The sequence below is a fragment of the Meles meles genome, chromosome 10 (genome assembly GCF_922984935.1).
Source record: "Meles meles chromosome 10, mMelMel3.1 paternal haplotype, whole genome shotgun sequence".
Classification (NCBI taxonomy): domain Eukaryota; kingdom Metazoa; phylum Chordata; class Mammalia; order Carnivora; family Mustelidae; genus Meles; species Meles meles.
In genome coordinates this window covers 18,197,763-18,216,432 of record NC_060075.1, presented here as the reverse complement: position 1 = coordinate 18,216,432, position 18,670 = coordinate 18,197,763, and the positions used below count along the sequence as shown (strand labels likewise).

At 51.4% G+C, this 18,670-nt stretch overlaps 1 protein-coding gene across 3 annotated transcripts in view; it reads right to left on the bottom strand.

Annotated features, from left to right (window-relative positions):
- Positions 1–1,458: 1,458 nt before the first annotated feature.
- Positions 1,459–18,670, bottom strand: part of WDR91 (WD repeat domain 91) — a 53,124-nt gene continuing 35,912 nt past the window's right edge. For 2 of the 3 annotated variants that reach the window (XM_046020193.1, XM_046020194.1), the window contains 9 exons: positions 13,726–13,881; positions 12,866–13,059; positions 11,929–12,079; positions 10,152–10,246; positions 9,828–9,996; positions 7,436–7,544; positions 6,500–6,612; positions 5,114–5,311; positions 1,461–2,517 (listed from right to left, as the gene is read on the bottom strand). In XM_046020193.1, the coding sequence (XP_045876149.1) occupies positions 2,353–2,517; positions 5,114–5,311; positions 6,500–6,612; positions 7,436–7,544; positions 9,828–9,996; positions 10,152–10,246; positions 11,929–12,079; positions 12,866–13,059; positions 13,726–13,881 (1,350 nt within the window). In that variant the 3' untranslated portion in view covers positions 1,461–2,352. Of the gene's footprint in view, positions 2,518–5,113; positions 5,312–6,499; positions 6,613–7,435; positions 7,545–9,827; positions 9,997–10,151; positions 10,247–11,928; positions 12,080–12,865; positions 13,060–13,725; positions 13,882–18,670 lie in introns of all 3 variants that reach the window. The other variant, XM_046020192.1, reaches the window with a different exon arrangement.

Sequence of the window (18,670 nt, the reverse complement as noted above, 5' to 3'; positions counted from 1 at the left end):
GTCCTCTGCTCTCGAGCTGTGAGCCAGGCAAACCCAGGTCTAACTGGTGAAGCATCGTTTTGTTTTGTGAATAAAGGAACAGAAAATACTTATTCTTAGTGGAATCGCTCCCTCCGTATTTGTCTCCCTAAAACCTCTTCCCATCAGCGGCTGAAAAATGGAGGTCTGAGGAACAGGAAACCTTTGCATCTGCACGAGTGGCTTTCTGTTTGAAGGGAGAGAAGTCCAAATGGGAATAGAAAACCGGAGCTGTGGGATCTGGACAGGCTGGAGTCAACAGCTAAAGTGTTTTGAAAGCCATGCTCCCAGGCCCAGCAGAGGCAGTAAGCACAGAGCAGAGAGCTCGGAGAACGGCAAGGCAGAGGCTCTCAAGTAGCCCAGGCTAGAGCCAGGAGCCACACCCATACCACGTATGCAGGCTTGGTGGGGCAGGGGCGGGGGGGGGGGGGGGTGGTCCTGAGCTGTACTGGCTTGACAGCTTCACCATAAGCTGCCCTTGCCCAAAAGAATGGGAGTAGTCTTGCTGGGGTTCTGCGCAGGTGCCGAGCAGCTCTTGTGAAGGAGAAGGAAATTCAAGTCTTGATGTGACTGACCACAGGATGAGAGCTCATCCTGGAGGGTCTGGGTGGCCCAGGGAGGAACTCCAGGATGAACTTGGCCTGACCAGCACTCTGGATGGAGTGAAGGCTGGGGAGAAACGGGCCAGGAGCGGGCAGATTTGGCCACTTGTATTTGCTAATTTCAAAAGGTCAGAGGTGAATGGGATTTGGGTTTTTCTGTTCTGTTTTTAGTCAGTGTTGTGGTTTTGTTTTGTGTTTTCAGGCAGTGTGCTGTGGAAGCCCATAGACTCTCAAGTGAAAGCCAAAACAAAAGGGAGGTGGATGTCCAGACCAGAGCATAAAGGAAAAGAGAGAAGACAAAGCCTTTCAAGTGTTCTTTGTTTCTTTGCAAACCTTAAAGACATTCCGGTAGCTGTGGACACCATATCGAGAAGAGAATGGGTAATAAAGAGAAACTGAAACAAAACTTTGAGGTTAAACAGTGACTTCTCTCACTCAAATGAAACACATGACAGCTTCTTAAATGTCCTACAGAATCTGTGGGGAAGATTATTTGCTGTTTCAGTGCAGAAGATGGGGACAATTGCAAATGGACAAGTCTCGGTTTTCATTTGAAGAAAGGGTTACCAAGGTAGAAATCGGTAAAAATGTGTAAGTAACTACTTATCAGTCTCTGTTATTCTCCCTTAAGTGAGCCACATAAACCCCTACTATTCCTCCAAATCCCAACAGAATGGGAGTCAAGGCCTTCATACCAACTTCATGATTTTCCAGAAGTAAGTAACTGGAGTACCCCCCTACGCCCGCACCACCAGAACTGGGCTGGAGCCCAAAGAGGCCCTACAACGGCTCTTCAGAGCTTCTGGGCACCAAGGCCAGCCCCGTCAGCCCTCGGAGCAGGAGACTCACCCATTGCCAGCCTCCATGGAAAAGCAAGCTTGGCCCACTGGCTCCCGCCCTCTCACCGTCCACCAGCAGAGGGCGCTAGCGGCTGGCTCCGGTCCACTTCCAAGATGTGAAGGAGACAGAACAAGCCCAGCCACAGTGGCAGAGGGACAGGGACACCCACCCCGGTGGACTGGGCAGTTGGAGTCAGAGGCCTCAGACCCTAACCTCATCTCGAGAAGCTCCACCAACACATGGAAGAAAAGGAACACGTGACCTCCCTGACTGCAGCCCAAAGAGGAAGAGCACAAACCTTACCTAGCCAGGCGGTGGGAGACTGGACGCCTAGCTCTAAGGCAAAGCAATAAGCAAACCTCCACACAGCTCAGCCCCACAGCTGGCAACACCTGGCTCACACACAGCTTGCAGCTGACCAGCTTCCTGTTGGAACATCTGCCTCTCCAAGGGCAAAGGGTGAAAGGAGACGCTCTGCTGCACGCACGAGTTCCAGAAAGAGATACCAGGTGACCACGAGAATATTCTTTTTTTTTTTTTTTTAAAAGAGGAAAAATGAGCAAATATATACAAAATACTGTCACTCCCTCCTGGGCCAAGAGAGCAGCCATCATGCTGCTCCTGCTTCCTGAACTTTCGTCCCTGCGGCCTGAAGCATGCCGCTTGTGCAGCCCAGCACGCTGGTCTCTGGGGGCACTTGTGCCATGACTCAGTGTGGCTCCTGTCCGGTCTCTGCTGCTGGAAAGAGCCAGAGTTCCCTGGACTGTCTTTCCCTGAGGAGTCCCCACACTCCAGGAGCAGGAAGCAGAGTGCTCTGTCTTCGGGTCCCGTCTCTCCATTCCCCCCAGGATAACACTGCCTCCGTGGGTGTCCCTCGGGAGGGGGGGTCCCGTCAGAGTTTGTGAGCCAGCAGGGTGGTCAGCTTGATCTTGCCATCCATGGACGCAGTGAGGCACGTCCCGCAGTCCATGGCCGTGCTCCAGTCCACGGTGACCACAGGGGCTCGGTGGCCGCCCAGGCTCAAGCAGCTCTCCAGAACCTTCTCATCCCCGCCCAGCTGCAAGACAGGAGAGAGGAGGCGTCAGCAGGCACTGTTCACACACACAGCCACTTTATCCACCAAACTGCCTCGAGTCTGGGGGCTGCCACCCCAACATGAGGAAGTGCCGGGCACGCACACCCATCTTTCCCTCCCAGAAGACCTCAGTTTAATTTCTTGTGCCAGGAAATGCCTTCACTGTCCCAACTATAGTCATTCCTTTGTCTTAGGTGGAAAATCTGCTCAAAAAGACAAGAGAATGTTCTCTCTGCCATCTTTAACTCACTGTGGGCAGGTGCCTTCTGCACCCTCCCCAAACCACACCCAAATCTGCTCCTACTGGGCTTATTGCTCTCCAGCATGCGATCACACATGCCCTGCTGTTTCCCATCTGCTTCCCCCTGGAATGCAAGCTGCCGGAGGGCAGGCTGTGAGTCCTCTCCGACAGCAGCCAGCACAGTGCCACGCCAGCCGCCCTGAGGATGTGTGAGCAGGGCTCTCCCTGGCCCAGCAGCACCAGCCTCCCGGGACTCAGTCCACAGCGATGAGAGTCAGAAGGGAACAAGGAAGAGGAAGCCAGGAGCACAGTTAATAACGATCAATCCAGCAAAAAAAAAACACCCATGAGTAGGAAACAGAAGTCTGGGCCCTCGTGGAGAAAACATCTTAAAAAAAATCATAGATCGTTTAAAGATTGTAAAAATTGGATCTAAAGTTCATTATATTCCTTAAGAAATTAGACCCCATAACTGGCATTTCAAAAATTATACAGAGGGAAATCTCCCAAGCCATTAAATGGTTACAGAGCAAATCTGACAGCGCATCGTCAGCCCACAGAAGCTACCCTGGCTTAAATGGAATTCCAGAGCCTTCTCATCCCCAGCCAGCTGCAAGAAGACAGGAGAGGAGGAGGTCCTTCGGACAAATGACAAAGGCTGACTGGAACAGATGACAAAGGCTGATTGGGACAAATAACAAGTGACGAGGCTCATGATTAAAAACACACAAACGTACACACAACACACAAAAAAACATGCACAGAGCAAAGTACAGGCTAACAAACTCAGTTTTTAAATAATAAAATACAATTAGGCTTGCTGACAGAAAGCTTTTCATAGCATCTTCTAATAACAATGACAAGAAATTACAGAGCTAATTTTAAGAAGGGAAGAGCCGTTAATGCATCATCATCTGTGGAAAAGGGGAGCCTCAGTGATCGTAAGCCTGGATCACCCGTGGTGCCGCGCTCCGGACCAACAGTGTAGACGGCTCCCGACGCGCCACCTCTGCACGCCTCCCTCCCCCATTCCAGCGCGCTCACTTGCCTCTATCCCCGTGAGACACCAAGGCCGGCCTCACTCACTCGCTGGCCTCCCCACCTCCTGCTCCTCTGAAAGCCTCAGATCCACCGAGCAGCCCCCACCCCGCAGGGGTCTCCCCTGAGGACCCAGCCCCTGCCCAGCTTCCTCCGCTCAGAACCCTGCCCTGTCCCTGCTGGTCCTGAGCGTGAGCCCCACGACAGCAGGATCGCACCCTCCCGTGCGCGCTCACACCGCTTCGCCCGACACCTGCACGCAGCTGCCGTCCAGAGCATGTGCTGTCCACCGACCCGTGAGCCAGGGTAACGGGGGCACAGAGAGCCCCCGGACAGAGAACGTTCTTGTGATCCATGCCTACACACTATATAAACACTGCCATTAGGCAAAGAGTTACCACGGAGGCTGAGAACTGGTTTGTGTAGTTACCAAAAACACATGCTTAGGAGCGCCTGGGTGGCTCAGTCAGTGAAGCAGCTGACTTCAGCTCAGGTCACGATCCCAGAGTCCTGGGATAGAGCCCCCTCAGGCTCCCTGCTCGGTGGGGAGTCTGCTTCTCCCTCTGCCCCTGCCCCACGGCTCATGCATGCGCGCACGAACACTCTACAACAAAAAATAAAATCTTTAAAGAAAATAAAAAACAAACATGCTTTGACTACAACTCAAATCCCCATCACTAGTCTGTCTGGTAATACTAGTAAAATAGATGAGGTTTATCACTGCAGACAGTGGTACAAAAAAGTACATGAACCTCAGTCATGAGAACTGAAACAAGCACATAAACTGAGGCACAAACCCCACGTGGATGATTCCATGCTGGTGTGATGAGCCACACCCCCCAGATTTCCGCCCTGGGCATGGGCTGTAATGTCTGTGACCAGAGGACCTCCAGGAAGCTAATAAGCCTACACCGGATCGGGGTCACTGAAGCAGACCACGGAAGCACTTGTCCGCGTGCAGCGCGTTCCCCCCAAACCAACACATTTCCCACCGCTTCTGCTTCTTCACATTTTCTCTAATAGATATTATGCCCAAGGAACAAAAGCAGAAGAGGGCCAGAATCTTGTCAAATGACAGCAAATGGACAAGCAGAGAAAAAGACGAACGTGTCCATCCTGTCTCCACCCCCGAGCTGGGGATCGGCCCCCCTGTCCGGCCTGCAGCCACGAGGCCACAGGCACCATCCCCCCCTGGGTCAGAGGCTTCTGCACATGCAGCCAGCTTGATTCTGGCCCACACCTCCAGGGAGGAACCTCTCTGCCCACCCGGACAGGCCCCCCCCCGCCCCCGCCAGGTACCTTGTAGATGACGCCCCCTGTGGCAGAACACGTCAGCATGTAATTTCCCTCTGAGTCAAAAGCGAAGAGCCGGCCCCGGGGCACTTGAACCTGCTTGTAGCCGCTGTAACCGGACAGCACAAAGGGGCCGGTGGCGTCGGCGGGGAGGCTGTCCTCGGACACCTTCAGGCCACTCCTGTGGATGTCCCACTGGATGAACTGCAACCAGGAAGCACAGGCTGAGGCCTCGCTCAGCCACGGCGGCCCCGGGCCAGACGCGGGGGGTGGCTGACAGGCCACCAGGAGAGGCAGTGCGGTGCCCCCTTGGTCCGTCTTTTCCCAACACAATTCAAACATTTTGTAGAAAAGAACATCTCAGAAAGAGCCCACAACTTCACAGCAGAGCCTGAACTCTCTCTGGCCTGACTCCAGCAGAGGGAAAGGGTAGGCAACTGCCTGCCCATGGATTCCCATCTCTCAAACAGGGGGGATGCGCCACGTGATCATTATTATTACTGTTGTTGTTTCTAGGGTTAGAACCCAACTGGGTTTTTCCGACTTAGAAGAGAGGATAATTCCAAATATCTTCCCACTGCCTCAGCAGTGTAATCAATTGAACATGAGCAGAACTGTTATAAACTAGCTTCACGGCCCATGGTGTATATAATCCTTTAGTCTACACCGTGGACAAGCTATGTGACCACCTCTTCACTGAGAACTGTACTCAAATAAATAAGAAGTCAAGCTTTACCTTAAAAATCCCTCCCCATAGTTTCCAAATGCAGAATTCACTTTGAAATTACAGTTTTCAGTGAGGAATACAGGTACACAGTACAAAATCCAAGGGTACAGGTGGGTATACCTGAAAACCAAGTGTCCCTTTCTCCTCTGCCTGCTGCCTTCCAGCCCAGCAACCTTTCCTGGATCTGAACACGTCCTTCCAGAAAGAATACACAAGGGGGCACTTATCTTCAGTTTATCTTTTTCTATCCGGGCTTTCTGACTCCACTCAGGCCTAGCCACACGGCCTCTAGGAAGCAACCCTACACACCGTGCTGTGACCCCTGATGACCTCGGCCAGCTCAACCCGGGCCCTAATCTGAACCCCTCATCCATCCAGAGCGGGAGGAGTCACTTCCGCTACAACTTGGAGGGAGGCTGGGCTCTCCCCTTTCCTCATCGCCGACTCCCACTACCCCTGTTCAGACCTCACAACGGTCCCAAGACTGGTGACTATGACCGCCCCCTTGTATGGATGGTCTGCGGAGGCGGAGAGGGGCCCCGAGGTCAGAAAGCCAGGGAAGGGCCCGATCAGGGTTCATCTCAGCCCTCATGCTATTCTGCTGCCCTCTGGAATCTCAAGCCAAAGGAAGAAGTGTTCTGGGTGGAAATCGGGCTCCCGCCTACCTTCCCGTCCTCGCCGATGCTGTACACGGTGTTCTCGTCGTAACTGAACTCCACCGAGTAGACCTCCCCACAGTGGGCCTTCCAGCTCATGGCGCACTCGTGCTGCTGCATGTCTGAGGGGATGAGATGCCGCTGAGACCCCCACCAGGGCCCCGGGGAGGATCCGCCCATGACAGGCACCTCTTGCCCTCCTCCCAAAGGGCTGGAACTATTCTGGAGGCGGAGGGTCTCCTGGAGCCTACAGGCATCCCGGAGCTGAGCCCTGCCAAAAAGCTCTCTCAGTGCACTAATTCTCTCCTCCAGTGTATTAAGCAGCGATTCAACAATTCTGAAATTGAAGCTTTTCTCCCTGGGTCAAACACGAGGTTCAGGAATCCATGGCCGGAGCCTGAGCTCATCTGGGAGGCACACAAGTCTAGGGAGACAAACAAATGCTTCCTAGGAGGCCTCTATAAGATCCCACAAGGCGCTTGGGGACTCTGCTAGACTCGCTCCCTCATTCCCTCCCAGACTCGAGAGTCTCCCGGGGTGGACCTGCAATGGGGCTCTTCCCACAGCGCGCCCGATAACTCCACTGCACACCGGTCTAATGCTCTTACCAGGAGAAGGCACCAGCCACGCTCAGCAGAAGGCACGCCATTATTCTCATGTGTCCTCCTGGATCTCACTCTAGCCACGGGACTTGGACCACACAGCGTCACACTCAAGGACTGCTAAGCCCCACCACTCCCAGGCCCACGGACACTGACTGTGTGCAAGGGGGCTGATTACGGAAGTCTGGAAAAGAGCCGACTTGGACCAAAATTAAGCTCTATTTCGAGCCTCCTGAATTGGGTGGGCTTCTGCAATAGCTTCTAGTCCAGCCAGCAAAAATGCAACTCTCCACTCTGGGCCACTGAAGGAGGGGACCAGACAGCCAGGAGTACAGCTGCTTACCGAACAGCCGGATGACACCATCAGCTGCCCCCGTGACCAGCAGGTTCCCGTTGTGATTGAAAGCTGTGCAGTTGATGGCAATGGGCTCAGGGTCCAGAGAGAACTGGAGCTAGTTAAAAAAAACAAAAACAAACAAAAAATACAACTAAATTTGAAACTGTAGAAGAATAACAACTCAACATTCAAGACAGATTCTTGTCTGAAAAGGGAAAGAGGACCAAGATTCGGAAGGGCACACGAGGGCACAGAAAGTGCGGGAAGGTTCCAGTTTCCCACTGTGACCATACCTAGGTGCTCATGTGACAGCTTCTCTTCCCACTATCTGCACACCTCTGATTGCAAGAGTCTTTTGTATGTACTCAATATTTCATTAAAACTTTAAAGATAACAAGGAAACATAAAACTACTCTGAGTGCCTTTGAGACAAAGAGAAAGATGAAGGATCTAACTAAGCCGTACGAGGGAAAGCACTGAGAGTGACTGGAGGACAGGTGTGTGCTGGGCCAGGCGGGGAGAACACCAACGACCAGGAGGGGACAGCACACAGGGGACAGTGCCCGGGGAGGGCCTGCAGCCGCAGGACACACTCAGAGGCTGGAGCAGTGGGGAAGGCCGACAGTGGGGGCCCTGTGGGAGTGTGGACCAGAAATCTGGAGGAACAGGCTCTGGGGTCTGTCATTCCAGGCAGCAGGTCAGGGACCCACCGCAGGAGGTCGTGCGGCATCCTACGAGGGGCACTTGAGACCCAGTCTAGGGCGTGTCCCTGGAAGTGCAGAGAAGTGGGCAGAATGGAAACGGTTTGCAGGTGGAGCGGATGGTGTCTGGCCACGGGCTCTGCAGGCTGAGGGAGGAGGGTGGCTCCGGAAGGGCACACAGTTTCACAGTGGGGCACATTTGCCGAGACAAGGAAACTCGGGAGGAGAACAGATGTGGCAGGGCACAGTGGGCAAGAATTCCAGGGTGGCCCTGATCCCTGTGCCCTGGGGAGGCCCCCAGAGGGGAATGCACCCCATCTCCACAGGCAGGTGCGGGGAGGCACAAACAGCCCATCTACAGGACAGGGACACTTCCCGGTGTCCAGTGGCCTCGGGAACCCATCTGTTGAACGCAAAGGCCACACCATATTTGTGCCCCGAAACTAATTTCAGTAAGAAACATCAGTGCCTTCTAAATGTGTGCATTTACACCTCATCTCTCTCTCCGGGTGCTTAGGGTCACTGCAGCAAGCACCTGCCACGGTGGGTGGGTGGTCCTCGGCTCCTGAGCCAGCTTTTGCCCAGCTGTCACTTCCCAGGAACCTGCACGTGTCCCCACTCCTTCTGGCTACTGTTGGCACCTTTACACATCACTACGTTAACAGGGAGTCAGAGGTTCCATTTGTCACCTAAAAACAAGCTGTTTGACTGCATAAGACAAAGTGAAAGAAGCCAATGGGACCACACAGTGAGATCCCGACTACACGATGTGATGGAGAAAGCAAAACCATGGAGACACGAGAAAGATCGGCGGGTGCCAAGGTCTGAGGAGCGGAGGGGAGGAACAGGAGCACACAGGATCTTCAGCTGCTTTTAGTGAAAACGGCACACATGCTGCCATAATGGTACATACACGTCCTCACCCATCTCTCGGGACCTAGACAGTGTACGACACGAAGACTGGGCCGGAAGGCAGACTGGGAGTGTGAGGGGCCTCCACTGTAAGGAGAGTGCGCTCGGCTGGGCAGGGGGCGGGAGCAGGGGGGGAAGTGGGAGATCTCTGGACCTTCCTCCCAATTTGGATGTGAACCAGAACTGCTCAAAAAAAAAAAAATTTTTTTTTAAAAGCCTTTCATTTAAAATGCCAAGCTGGATACTGGAGCTTGGCTTTTTTTTTTTTTTTTTTTAAGATTTTATTTTATTTATTTTGACAGAGAGAGAGAGATCACAAGTAAGCAGAGAAGCAGGCAGAGAGAGAGAGGAGGAAGCAGGCTCCCCGCGGAGCAGAGAGCCCGACGCGGGGCTCAATCCCAGGACCCTGAGATCATGACCTGAGCCGAAGGCAGCGGCCTAATCCACTGAGCCACCCAGGCGCCCCTAAAAGCCTTTCAATATAAACAAAATTAAATTCAAAAATTTTTAATAAACCACAAGTGCCCTCTGATAGGCTGTGTGGGACTTCGACATCTGTGGCCCAATTCTGGATGACACCAGTTGCCAGCAGCCTGCCTAGCTGGAGTGTGACTACTTTCCAACCCTTCGACTCTGAACCTGCTTCACCTACTGAAATCTGGGGAGACCAAAGCAAAGAGAGGACGAGGTTCATGAGAAGGACCAGGAAGCTGACACACAGGGCTACCCCAGGAGCGGGACCCCACACAGACCCACGAGGAGATCCCCAGGGGCAGGGCCGGCACCTGCTGCTTCATGGTTTTCGTGTCCCACAGCAGCAGCTTGCCGGGAACCTGGTTAGTACCCTTGCTGCCAATATCTGGAGCCGAGAAGTCCACCTGGGCAGCGAGGCTCGGAGCGGCGGCCGAACAGACGAAAGAGGCCCCGTTGGGGCTGCAGGCAAGCGACAGGATTCTGTAATACACGTGGGGCCGGGTCAGCATCGCGCCTCCCCCGGAGAAGTTGGGCTTCAGCTCTGAGGCGGGTCCTGCTACGGGGATGGGGCAGAAGGCCCAGCGCAGAACCAGCCCCGCAGAGCATGGCAGTGTGGGCTGCGGCCTCCCACTCACCTGGGCATATCGTCGTTGATGTTGATCTCACAGAGATTCTTCTTGGCTTCTGTGTCATAAAGACGCACCGTCCCCACACCACTGCCCAGCAAGAGCTGGAAGGAGAAGGGGCGGGGGATGCAAAGGACAGCTCAGGCCTGGTCAGGGAGGACCACTGCGGGGCCAGGCCCACTCCTGTGAGGCGCGGGTCTGGGCAGCTGCAGGGCGAGGCCCCGCCTCCGCCCACCTCCACACGCTCGGGAGAAATCTGGCTAACATGGACCTCATTCAAAAATTACATGAAGAGGGGGGCCAGGGTGGCTCAATTATTAAGCTTCTGCCTTCAGTTCAGGTCATGATCCCAGGGTCCTGGGATCGAGTCCTGCATCAGGCTCCCTGCTCAGCAGGAAGGCTGCTTCTCCCTCTCCCACTCCCCCTGCTTGTGTTTGTGCTCTCGCTCTCTCTCTGTCACATAAATAAATAAATAAATATAATCTTAAAAAAAAAAAAAAAAAGACATGGAGCCATCAGAAGTGACCTTGAGGGGCGCCTGGGTGGCTCAGTGGGTTAAGCCGCTGCCTTCGACTCAGGTCATGATCCCAGGGTCCTGGGATTGAGTCCTGCATCGGGCTCTCAGCTCGGCAGGGAGCCTGCTTCCCTCTCTCTCTCTGCTTGCCTCTCTGTCTACTTGTGATCTCTCTCTGTCAAATAAATAAATAAAATCTTAAAAAAAAAATAAAGAAGTGACCTTGAACAGAAGCAAAACTTCAAAAGAAATGTATGGACTGGGAGAGAGGTATCGCCTCAGATACACCTGGAAATGTGCTGATTAAATGAAGCCCCTTGACCTTCCCTCCCTTTCTGCCAGTTTTCAATCCCGGCAGTTCCCGTCCTCTCTTCTGGCTCCTCCTCTACCTGCCACACCTCTGTGGGTAATGGCCCCTACCCCAGTGACATGATCTGGGGACAACTCTGGCTCTGGGCCTCTTATGGCCCCCAGAAAAAATAGAAAAGGATATCCTTGCCTCCAGGCATTTGTGATTTACTGGGTAAAAAGCTTCAAAGATGATAACTGGTACTGCCAAAAGAAAGTGCCAGAAGCAGGTCTGAGGATATCTCCCAGGAATATTACCAACATTCTGAGCTCAAATTAACACTGGCAGATTAATACGTGTAAAGGGTAAGTTCTGAGATCCTAGTATCATAAAGATAAATTCTGCAGGTTGTCAAAAATTATTGGGAAAAAAAAAAAAACCCAAAACATTGCCAATGAGGTTTGCCCCTTGGGCTGCCTTGTATGATCTCCTCGAAACAGAATACAATGAAAGAAAACACTATAAATCAACTTTACCTCCTAAACTACAAATCCTCTCCCAAACAGTAAAGTCCAAAAGGAAGAAGAACATCGTACTAATAGCACTGTAGTAGACTTGTGGGGACCCTGAATAGGACACTACCCCACCAGCCTAAGCTGTTACCCTGGGAGCCTGCCATGGGAAGGGGTCTCAGCAGGAGGAGGGGCAGCTGAGAAGGTTCTAGGTGGGTTGTCAGAAACTGGACAGATGACGGGAGCTGGCGGGGGAGAACGGGAGGCAAGCTGGTGTCTCCCCGGGCGGAGAGGAAGAAGCATTCCCCACCAAACCCCCTGCCAGGACAGTCTGGATGCATGTCCCCCCAAACCCCAGTAACAGAGAAGGGAGGGGTGGTTTGGCTGCCTCAGCTGAGCCTGTGGTGCCAGACGCCGGGGTATGGCCTCGGGAGCTCCTCACTTAGACGCAACAAGGCGGGCGTCACTCACCAGCCTGTCCCGCTTTGTGGCCCATTCTAGAGACAGCAGCGGCGACTTGGAAATGGAGGACGCTTTGGTCTGCATGATGGGGTTGAAGGACCACACTTTGATGACCCCGTCTACATCCAAGCTGGCGACTCTCCTCCCTGAGCAGTCCACTCTAAGACAGAAGAGAGAAGGAGGCTGTTACCATCCCTGCCTGAGCCCACCGTCCTCGTCAGCTGGAGCCCAGAGCATGGCCTCGCTGACTTCTCAACTGTTTCCCAAACTGCCTACACTTCAAGGATGGGCATGGACTCTTTCTAGAAGTATTCATTCAGTCACCGGTCAAGAACTACTTAGCAAGAACCTATTCTGTGCTGAGCCCTGTGGGAAACAGTGGGGACGGAGCAGCGGCGAGGTGCCCGCGGCCCTGTGCCCGGAACGCTGCACCTCCCAGGGGACTCCAGAGCCACAGTCCCGTGGCAAGGAGTCCCTCACTCCCCCAAACCACAGTCCACAAGGCCTCACAGAGCTCATGCTTTCACCATGCGTTACTAAAAACTTGTACATGGTGAAGGTTTACTGAAAAGTAAAACAAAAAAATCATATAGCAAATTATTTATATATATATATATATATATATATATAAAACATGTATATAAAACAACAAAAAGCAAATTAAAAGTCTCAGTGAGTTAAAATAAAACTAAAACTAAAACTCATAGAGCTCCACAGTGAGAAAGGACAGAGAGGCTACCCAGGCCAAGAGCAGCTGTCCAGCCCTCCTCCGACTCCGGAGGGATGACTGTGGTCCATCAGGGACCATCCCCCCCAGGGACCTCCTTGCTGTCACACCTTCACATGCACAGCCTGACAAGCCAGGCCTCCCAGGGAGCCAGCCCCGCCAACCCAGTCAGCACTTTCCCTGCCAGGGCCTCCCCTGGACCCCCGGACCCGAGCCCACCTGCAGTGCATGATGGAGGAGTGGTGCTCCCCGTACTCCTCCTGCCCCAGCACAATGAACGGCTGCTCGGGCCGGACCCCTCCGCCCTCGGCACCTGCCGCAGAAGCCCGCGTCAGCGTCTCCAGCGCCTCCACATGGGGCTCGGGGCAGGGCTCAGCCTCTGGGCCACTAGCCTCAGCCTTCTTCTCTGCACTCTATGACAAGCAAAATGGGGACAAGTCAGCTGTGAGGGGTCTGCCCAGATCCCAGCCCTTCACATCTGGGGACCTGCTGCAGGACAGCTAGGATGCCAGGCCACAGCGTGCTGGGGGAGGTCAGAACAGGACCATCTGAGGTCAGAGCCATGAGGGTCTACACCGCTGGCACACTGCGGCCAGCACGCACAGGGCTGGGGAGCGGTAGCAGCGCTTCTGACATCAGCCAGGAGCCCCAGACAGAGGGTAAGTGGTCAGGCAGGTGACACGGCTGGCAAATCCCTTGGGTGTTTCACTTCAATCCGGAGCAGGTGACAGAGAGAGAAGCAGCTTTACTGCCAGGAAGGGTAGACCCCTGTCGCATTTTCAGGGGAGAGGGGAGTCCCCAGGCTCAGCGCCACGAGCACGAGTGCCTGGGTTCAGCACAACACCGCACGTCAGGGCAGCGTCTCCAGCAGGGGACGCAGGAGAAAGGCACCCTGTGTCCAAACAAGGCTGGGTGATTCTGCGTGAAGGCAAGGGAAGCAGGTCTGTCCAGCCAAGCCTCAGAGAACCTGTGACCCACAAACAGCATTACGCGGAAATCGGGAGTGGTACGTGCAGGCCCTCCACCCCTCCACCAAGAGCCATGGCCCCAAGGGCAGCCCCGCCAAGACCCAGCCATACCTGCAAAGTCATAGAGAAGAGCTCCTTCCTCTCCTTGCCGTGATCCTGCAGGCGCCGCTGCCGGTGCTGCGACCAGCTGGACTCCCCGGACGCCAGCCCGCCGAAGAGGATCTTCCCGTCTTTGGGCCCGCACGCCGTGTCCTTTCCCTTGGCGGTCTAGAGAGCGAGACACCAGGCGGTGAAGGGTGGCTTCCTGCCGGAGCCCAGGCCATGACCCCTCCGTCGGGGGGCGGCAGGGGCAGAAGCCAAGGGAGGGGGGCAGCTTCTCTACCCCATAGCTCCTGGGCAAGGATTTTGCCTCAGGGCAAAATCGAGAGTGGAACATGAGCAGACTGGACCCCCTCCTTTCTGGTCTCCCCTCCTCTGATCTAAGAGGTAGGGCAGCAGCACTCCTGAGCCTGCCATACCCTTCACTTGCAGACAGACAGACAGACAGAGACAGACAGACAGACAGACACACACACACACCACCTCCCCCCCCCTTCATCTAACCAGAACAATTAACTCTAGCTAAGGAACAGGAGACCTGTGCCTACTGAGTGACGACTACCAGAGGCCCCACGCTAAGTGTCAAAAATGGCTACAAGCAACTCAGTATTTAGGCAATGCAAAAAAAAAAAAAAATTATGCAACATACAGTCACCTCTCCAGAGCCACAAAGGAACACAGTACCCTCTCTTGTTTTGGGCCGAGTGTATGACTAAGCCAGCTGATGTTAACAAATACTGAGGTATCTGGAAATGATTACTAGGCAACCAGAAATTCTTAGCAGAAATTACTGGAAATTCAAGGACCTCTGAGCAAGGTGGGAAAGAAACTGGCATCTTCCGGCCCCGTTTCATGGCAGGAGTGATAAAGGAGTGATACAGGTGAGCAAGTTACAGCAGATGAATTCAATAACCCCCGCCCACTTCCATGGAGAGAAGATTCTTAATCTAGATACTTTTTTATTTTTAGTTTTTTTTAAAGATGCATTTATTTATTCATTTTTTAAAAAAGATTTTATTTATTTGACAGAGAGACACAGTGAGAGAGGGAACACAAGCAGGGGAGTGGCAGAGGGAGAAGCAGGCTTCCCGCCGAGCAGGGAGCCCAATGCGGGACTGATCCCAGGACTCTGGGATCATGACCTGAGCTGAAGGCAGTCACTTAACCAGCTGAGCCAGCCAGGGGCCCCTAAAGATGCATTTATGAGAGAGAGTGAGTACAGGGAGAGGGGCAGAGGGAGAGAAAGAATCCCAAGGAGACTCCCTACTGAGCACAAAGCCTGACTTGGGGCTTGATCCCATGACCCTGAGATCACGACCTGAGCTGAAATCAAGAGTTGGACACCCAAGTGACTGAGCCACCCAGGAGCCCCTAGAGCCTTTTTAAAAGATGTCACCTCATCCTTCCAGATTATCTGGCTGGGCTGTTTCCAACCTTATTCCCACAAACTGTGATGGTCCAAACTGCTCTCCTCCCTCCTCATTTTACACTCTTAGCTAAGGGATCTGGATGCCAACAGCCACTCAGGTTTGAGACCAACCTCTCGGCAAGTCACTTGCGCACCAGACGTAAGTCAAGAGAACTCAACCGAAGTGTGCTTTCTAGTTTTACTTTCTAGTTTTATGTTAATACTAACTAGAAAGTTCTACTTTCTAGTTTTTATGTTAATACTAAACAACTTAACATGATTAACGCGGATTCCTTGGGACCCTGGAGTCCTGGGAAGAGTTGAAAAGGAAATTTTAGAGGACTCTGAGTTCACATGGAGCCTGACTGTAGCTGACCTTCACGGTACTGGTTATTTCTGTTTTTCTGACTGAGGTGATCTCAGGGGTATTCACTTGTGCTTTTAACAGAGGTTTCTTCTAGGGAAAGTATTTGATGGTCTATAGTCTGGCTTATTTTAGGAGAAGTAGGGTTCAAGATAAAAGATACAACCTAAAAGTCAAGATGAAAGAAATAACCTAAAAAAAAAAACAACCCACAACAATAATGCACCAAAATAGATTACTCATTGAACGCTGACCATATACAAGGCACCATGCTAAGAACTTTACAAATGTTCCCTTAAAATAAAGATGAGGACATTATTTTCACAGGAGGAAGTCGGGCTTAGGTTAGGTTACTGTTCACACAGGGAGAGCTGGACAGAGGTGGAATTCCCACCCAAATCTGACAGCGAACCGCACGTCCCGAGAAACCTGATGAAAGCAACAGCATGAAAAGAGCAGAGAGAAGAAAGTGACAATGAATAGAAAAGAAGAAATGTCATGTTCCCAGAACTAAATAACAAAGACAAGGCCCTTCTCACAGTATTTCTGGCCATTTCTGAGAAGTAACCCATGGTTCATGGAACACTGAAGAGGTTCCACAGTTTAAGAAAGTCCAAGAAGAATTCTCTAACCTACCCAGAAGTAACAGTTGGTCAAGATATACGAGGAGGTCTTGAAACTAGTGCTGGCCCTCATTACAGGAATCCACTGGTTCCTCCCCATATCTCTAAAGAAGAGGGCAAATCAGACCGAAGACTTCCCCAGGCATAGTTATAAGTACATCAGACGTAATAGACTTTAAGCCAAAGACTGTGATAAGAAACAAAGAAGGTCATTATGTAATGATGAAGGGGTCCACGCAGCAAGAGGATATGACACTTTTAAGTATTTACGCACCGACACAGGAGCACCTAAACATACCCAGCAAATACCAAGGAGAAACAGGCGGCAATGCACTAATCGTTAGGGACTCCAATACCCGACTTTGAACAATGGAGAGACCATCCAGACAGAAAGTCAATAGGGAAACACTGCGCTTGAACTACTTTTTACACTAGAGGGACCTAAAAGACAGACACAAAACATTCCATCCAAAAGCGGCAGAATATACATTTTTCACAAGCACATGGAACAGTTCCAGGATAGATCACATGTTAAGCCAAGGCTTAATAAATTTGAAAACACTGGAAACATATCAGGCATCACAACAGTATCAAACTACAACTCAATCATAAGAAGAAAATCTAAAAATTCACAAGTACGTGGAGATCAAACAACATGTTTCTGAACAACCAATGTATCAGAGCAGAAATCAGAAAGAGAAACCAAAAAATACCCTGAGACAAATGAAAACGTAAACACAGCATACCAAAACTGGTAAGATGCAGCAAGTGCAGTTTGAAGAGGGAAATTCATACCAGTAAATGCCTGCATCAAGAAAAGGGAAAGGGGCGCCTGGGTGGCTCAGTGGGTTAAGCCGCTGCCTTCGGCTCAGGTCATGATCTCAGGGTCCTGGGATCGAGTCCCACATCGGGCTCTCTGCTCAGCAGCGAGCCTGCTTCCCTTCCTCTCTCTCTCTCTGTCTGCTTGTGATCTCTCTCTGTCAAGTAAATAAATAAAATCTTTAAAAAAAAAAAAAAAAGAAAAGGGAAAGATTTCAAATGAACAACTTCCTGAAGGAATGAGAAAAACAAATGAAGCCCAAAGTTATGAAGATCAGAATAAAGGTTAATGAAATAGAAAGTAAAAAGACAACATAAATAAGCAATAAAATTAATGGCCAGCTTTTTAAAAGATAAAAGAGACAAACCTTTACCAAGAGAAAGAGAGGACTCAAAAAAAAAAAAAAAATTCCAAGATACATCTCTAAAAACTCTCATATTCTAATAGGAAAGAAAAAACAAACAAACAAACAAACAAACAAAACCAACAGTAGTAGAGGTCATGTTTTCTGATTAAACGTGGCTACGGCAACTCCACGGCCAGCTATGAGCACCGTGGGGAAGAGAAGGAAGATCACTTTCCTGGGTGGACAGCCACTTTCCAAAATAATGGGATCCAGGCAAGTGAGGAAGTCTCAAAATGCCTGGACCAACTACAATGCAGTTGTGATAGATTTATCAGCCTGAGCAAGAGATCTTTACACTGGACACTGGAGAAGAAAAGGGAAAAGGATCCATACAATATTATATTCATGCCCTGGAATTACGTGGCCCACAGGGGGATCCAGCCGGGGCCCTGAGGGTGGGGAATGCCACAGAGGGCAGACAGGCACTCTGTGGCACGCTCTCCGTCCCCTGCCCACCCGCTACACCTGAGAGATGGTGTCTCTTCCCTTTACAGTGCTAAGTCCATCAATGAGCCTGTACTGATGGAAGAGAGAGGCATGGGATGGACTTGAAATCCCTCTAGCTGACACACAAGTCACTCATAGCACTTCCCCAGCCAGGACAGGAAATACAACATGAAGAAGGACAAAGGCAGCGCTTCTCTTCAAGTCAAGATGGGAAGTTTCCAGTAGGTCCTCAGGTAAGGGCTGGACCATCCTCCAAAATGAAAATTCAAACAGGTGTTAACAAAAGGCACCACAATGAACTGAAAAACTGCCTTGATAATGAGAGGGTAGTTTATGCCCAGAGAACCAGGGGCCTCCATGTGGCCTATGAGATTCTGCTTAGAGAGAGCTTCTCCTTCAGCCTCATCTCATTATTTTCTCAAGAAGGGTGAAAAGAACAAAAAACGATAATACTGATGAAAGCAGCTCTCCACGGAACACTTGAGTAAGTAGGTTAAGGTAAACTTGTGTCTAGCTACAACTGTACTCAAATAAATGTTTACTGTGGTAATACTGGTAAGTCACGGTTTTGAAAGCAAACCTCATAAAAGTCTTAACTACCAGATTCACATAACATTCCAAATGTCCAAATTACATTGTCATACTCTACTGTAATCTACCTGTCTCCTACAGTTCAGGACAAGTATTTTAACCTGTGTTTTATCATTTCACTTTGCCTTTCTTTCTAGAGAGAGAGAAAAATTAATTTTCAGTGGCCTGAATAGAGTTTACCAGGCAGTCATCCAGATGGGGCAGGAAACAAGTTCCGGCAATCTGGTCTCGCCTGACGGAAAACAAAGCTACAGGAAGACAGGGCCTCGTCACACTTAAAATCATAGAAGAAAAGTCA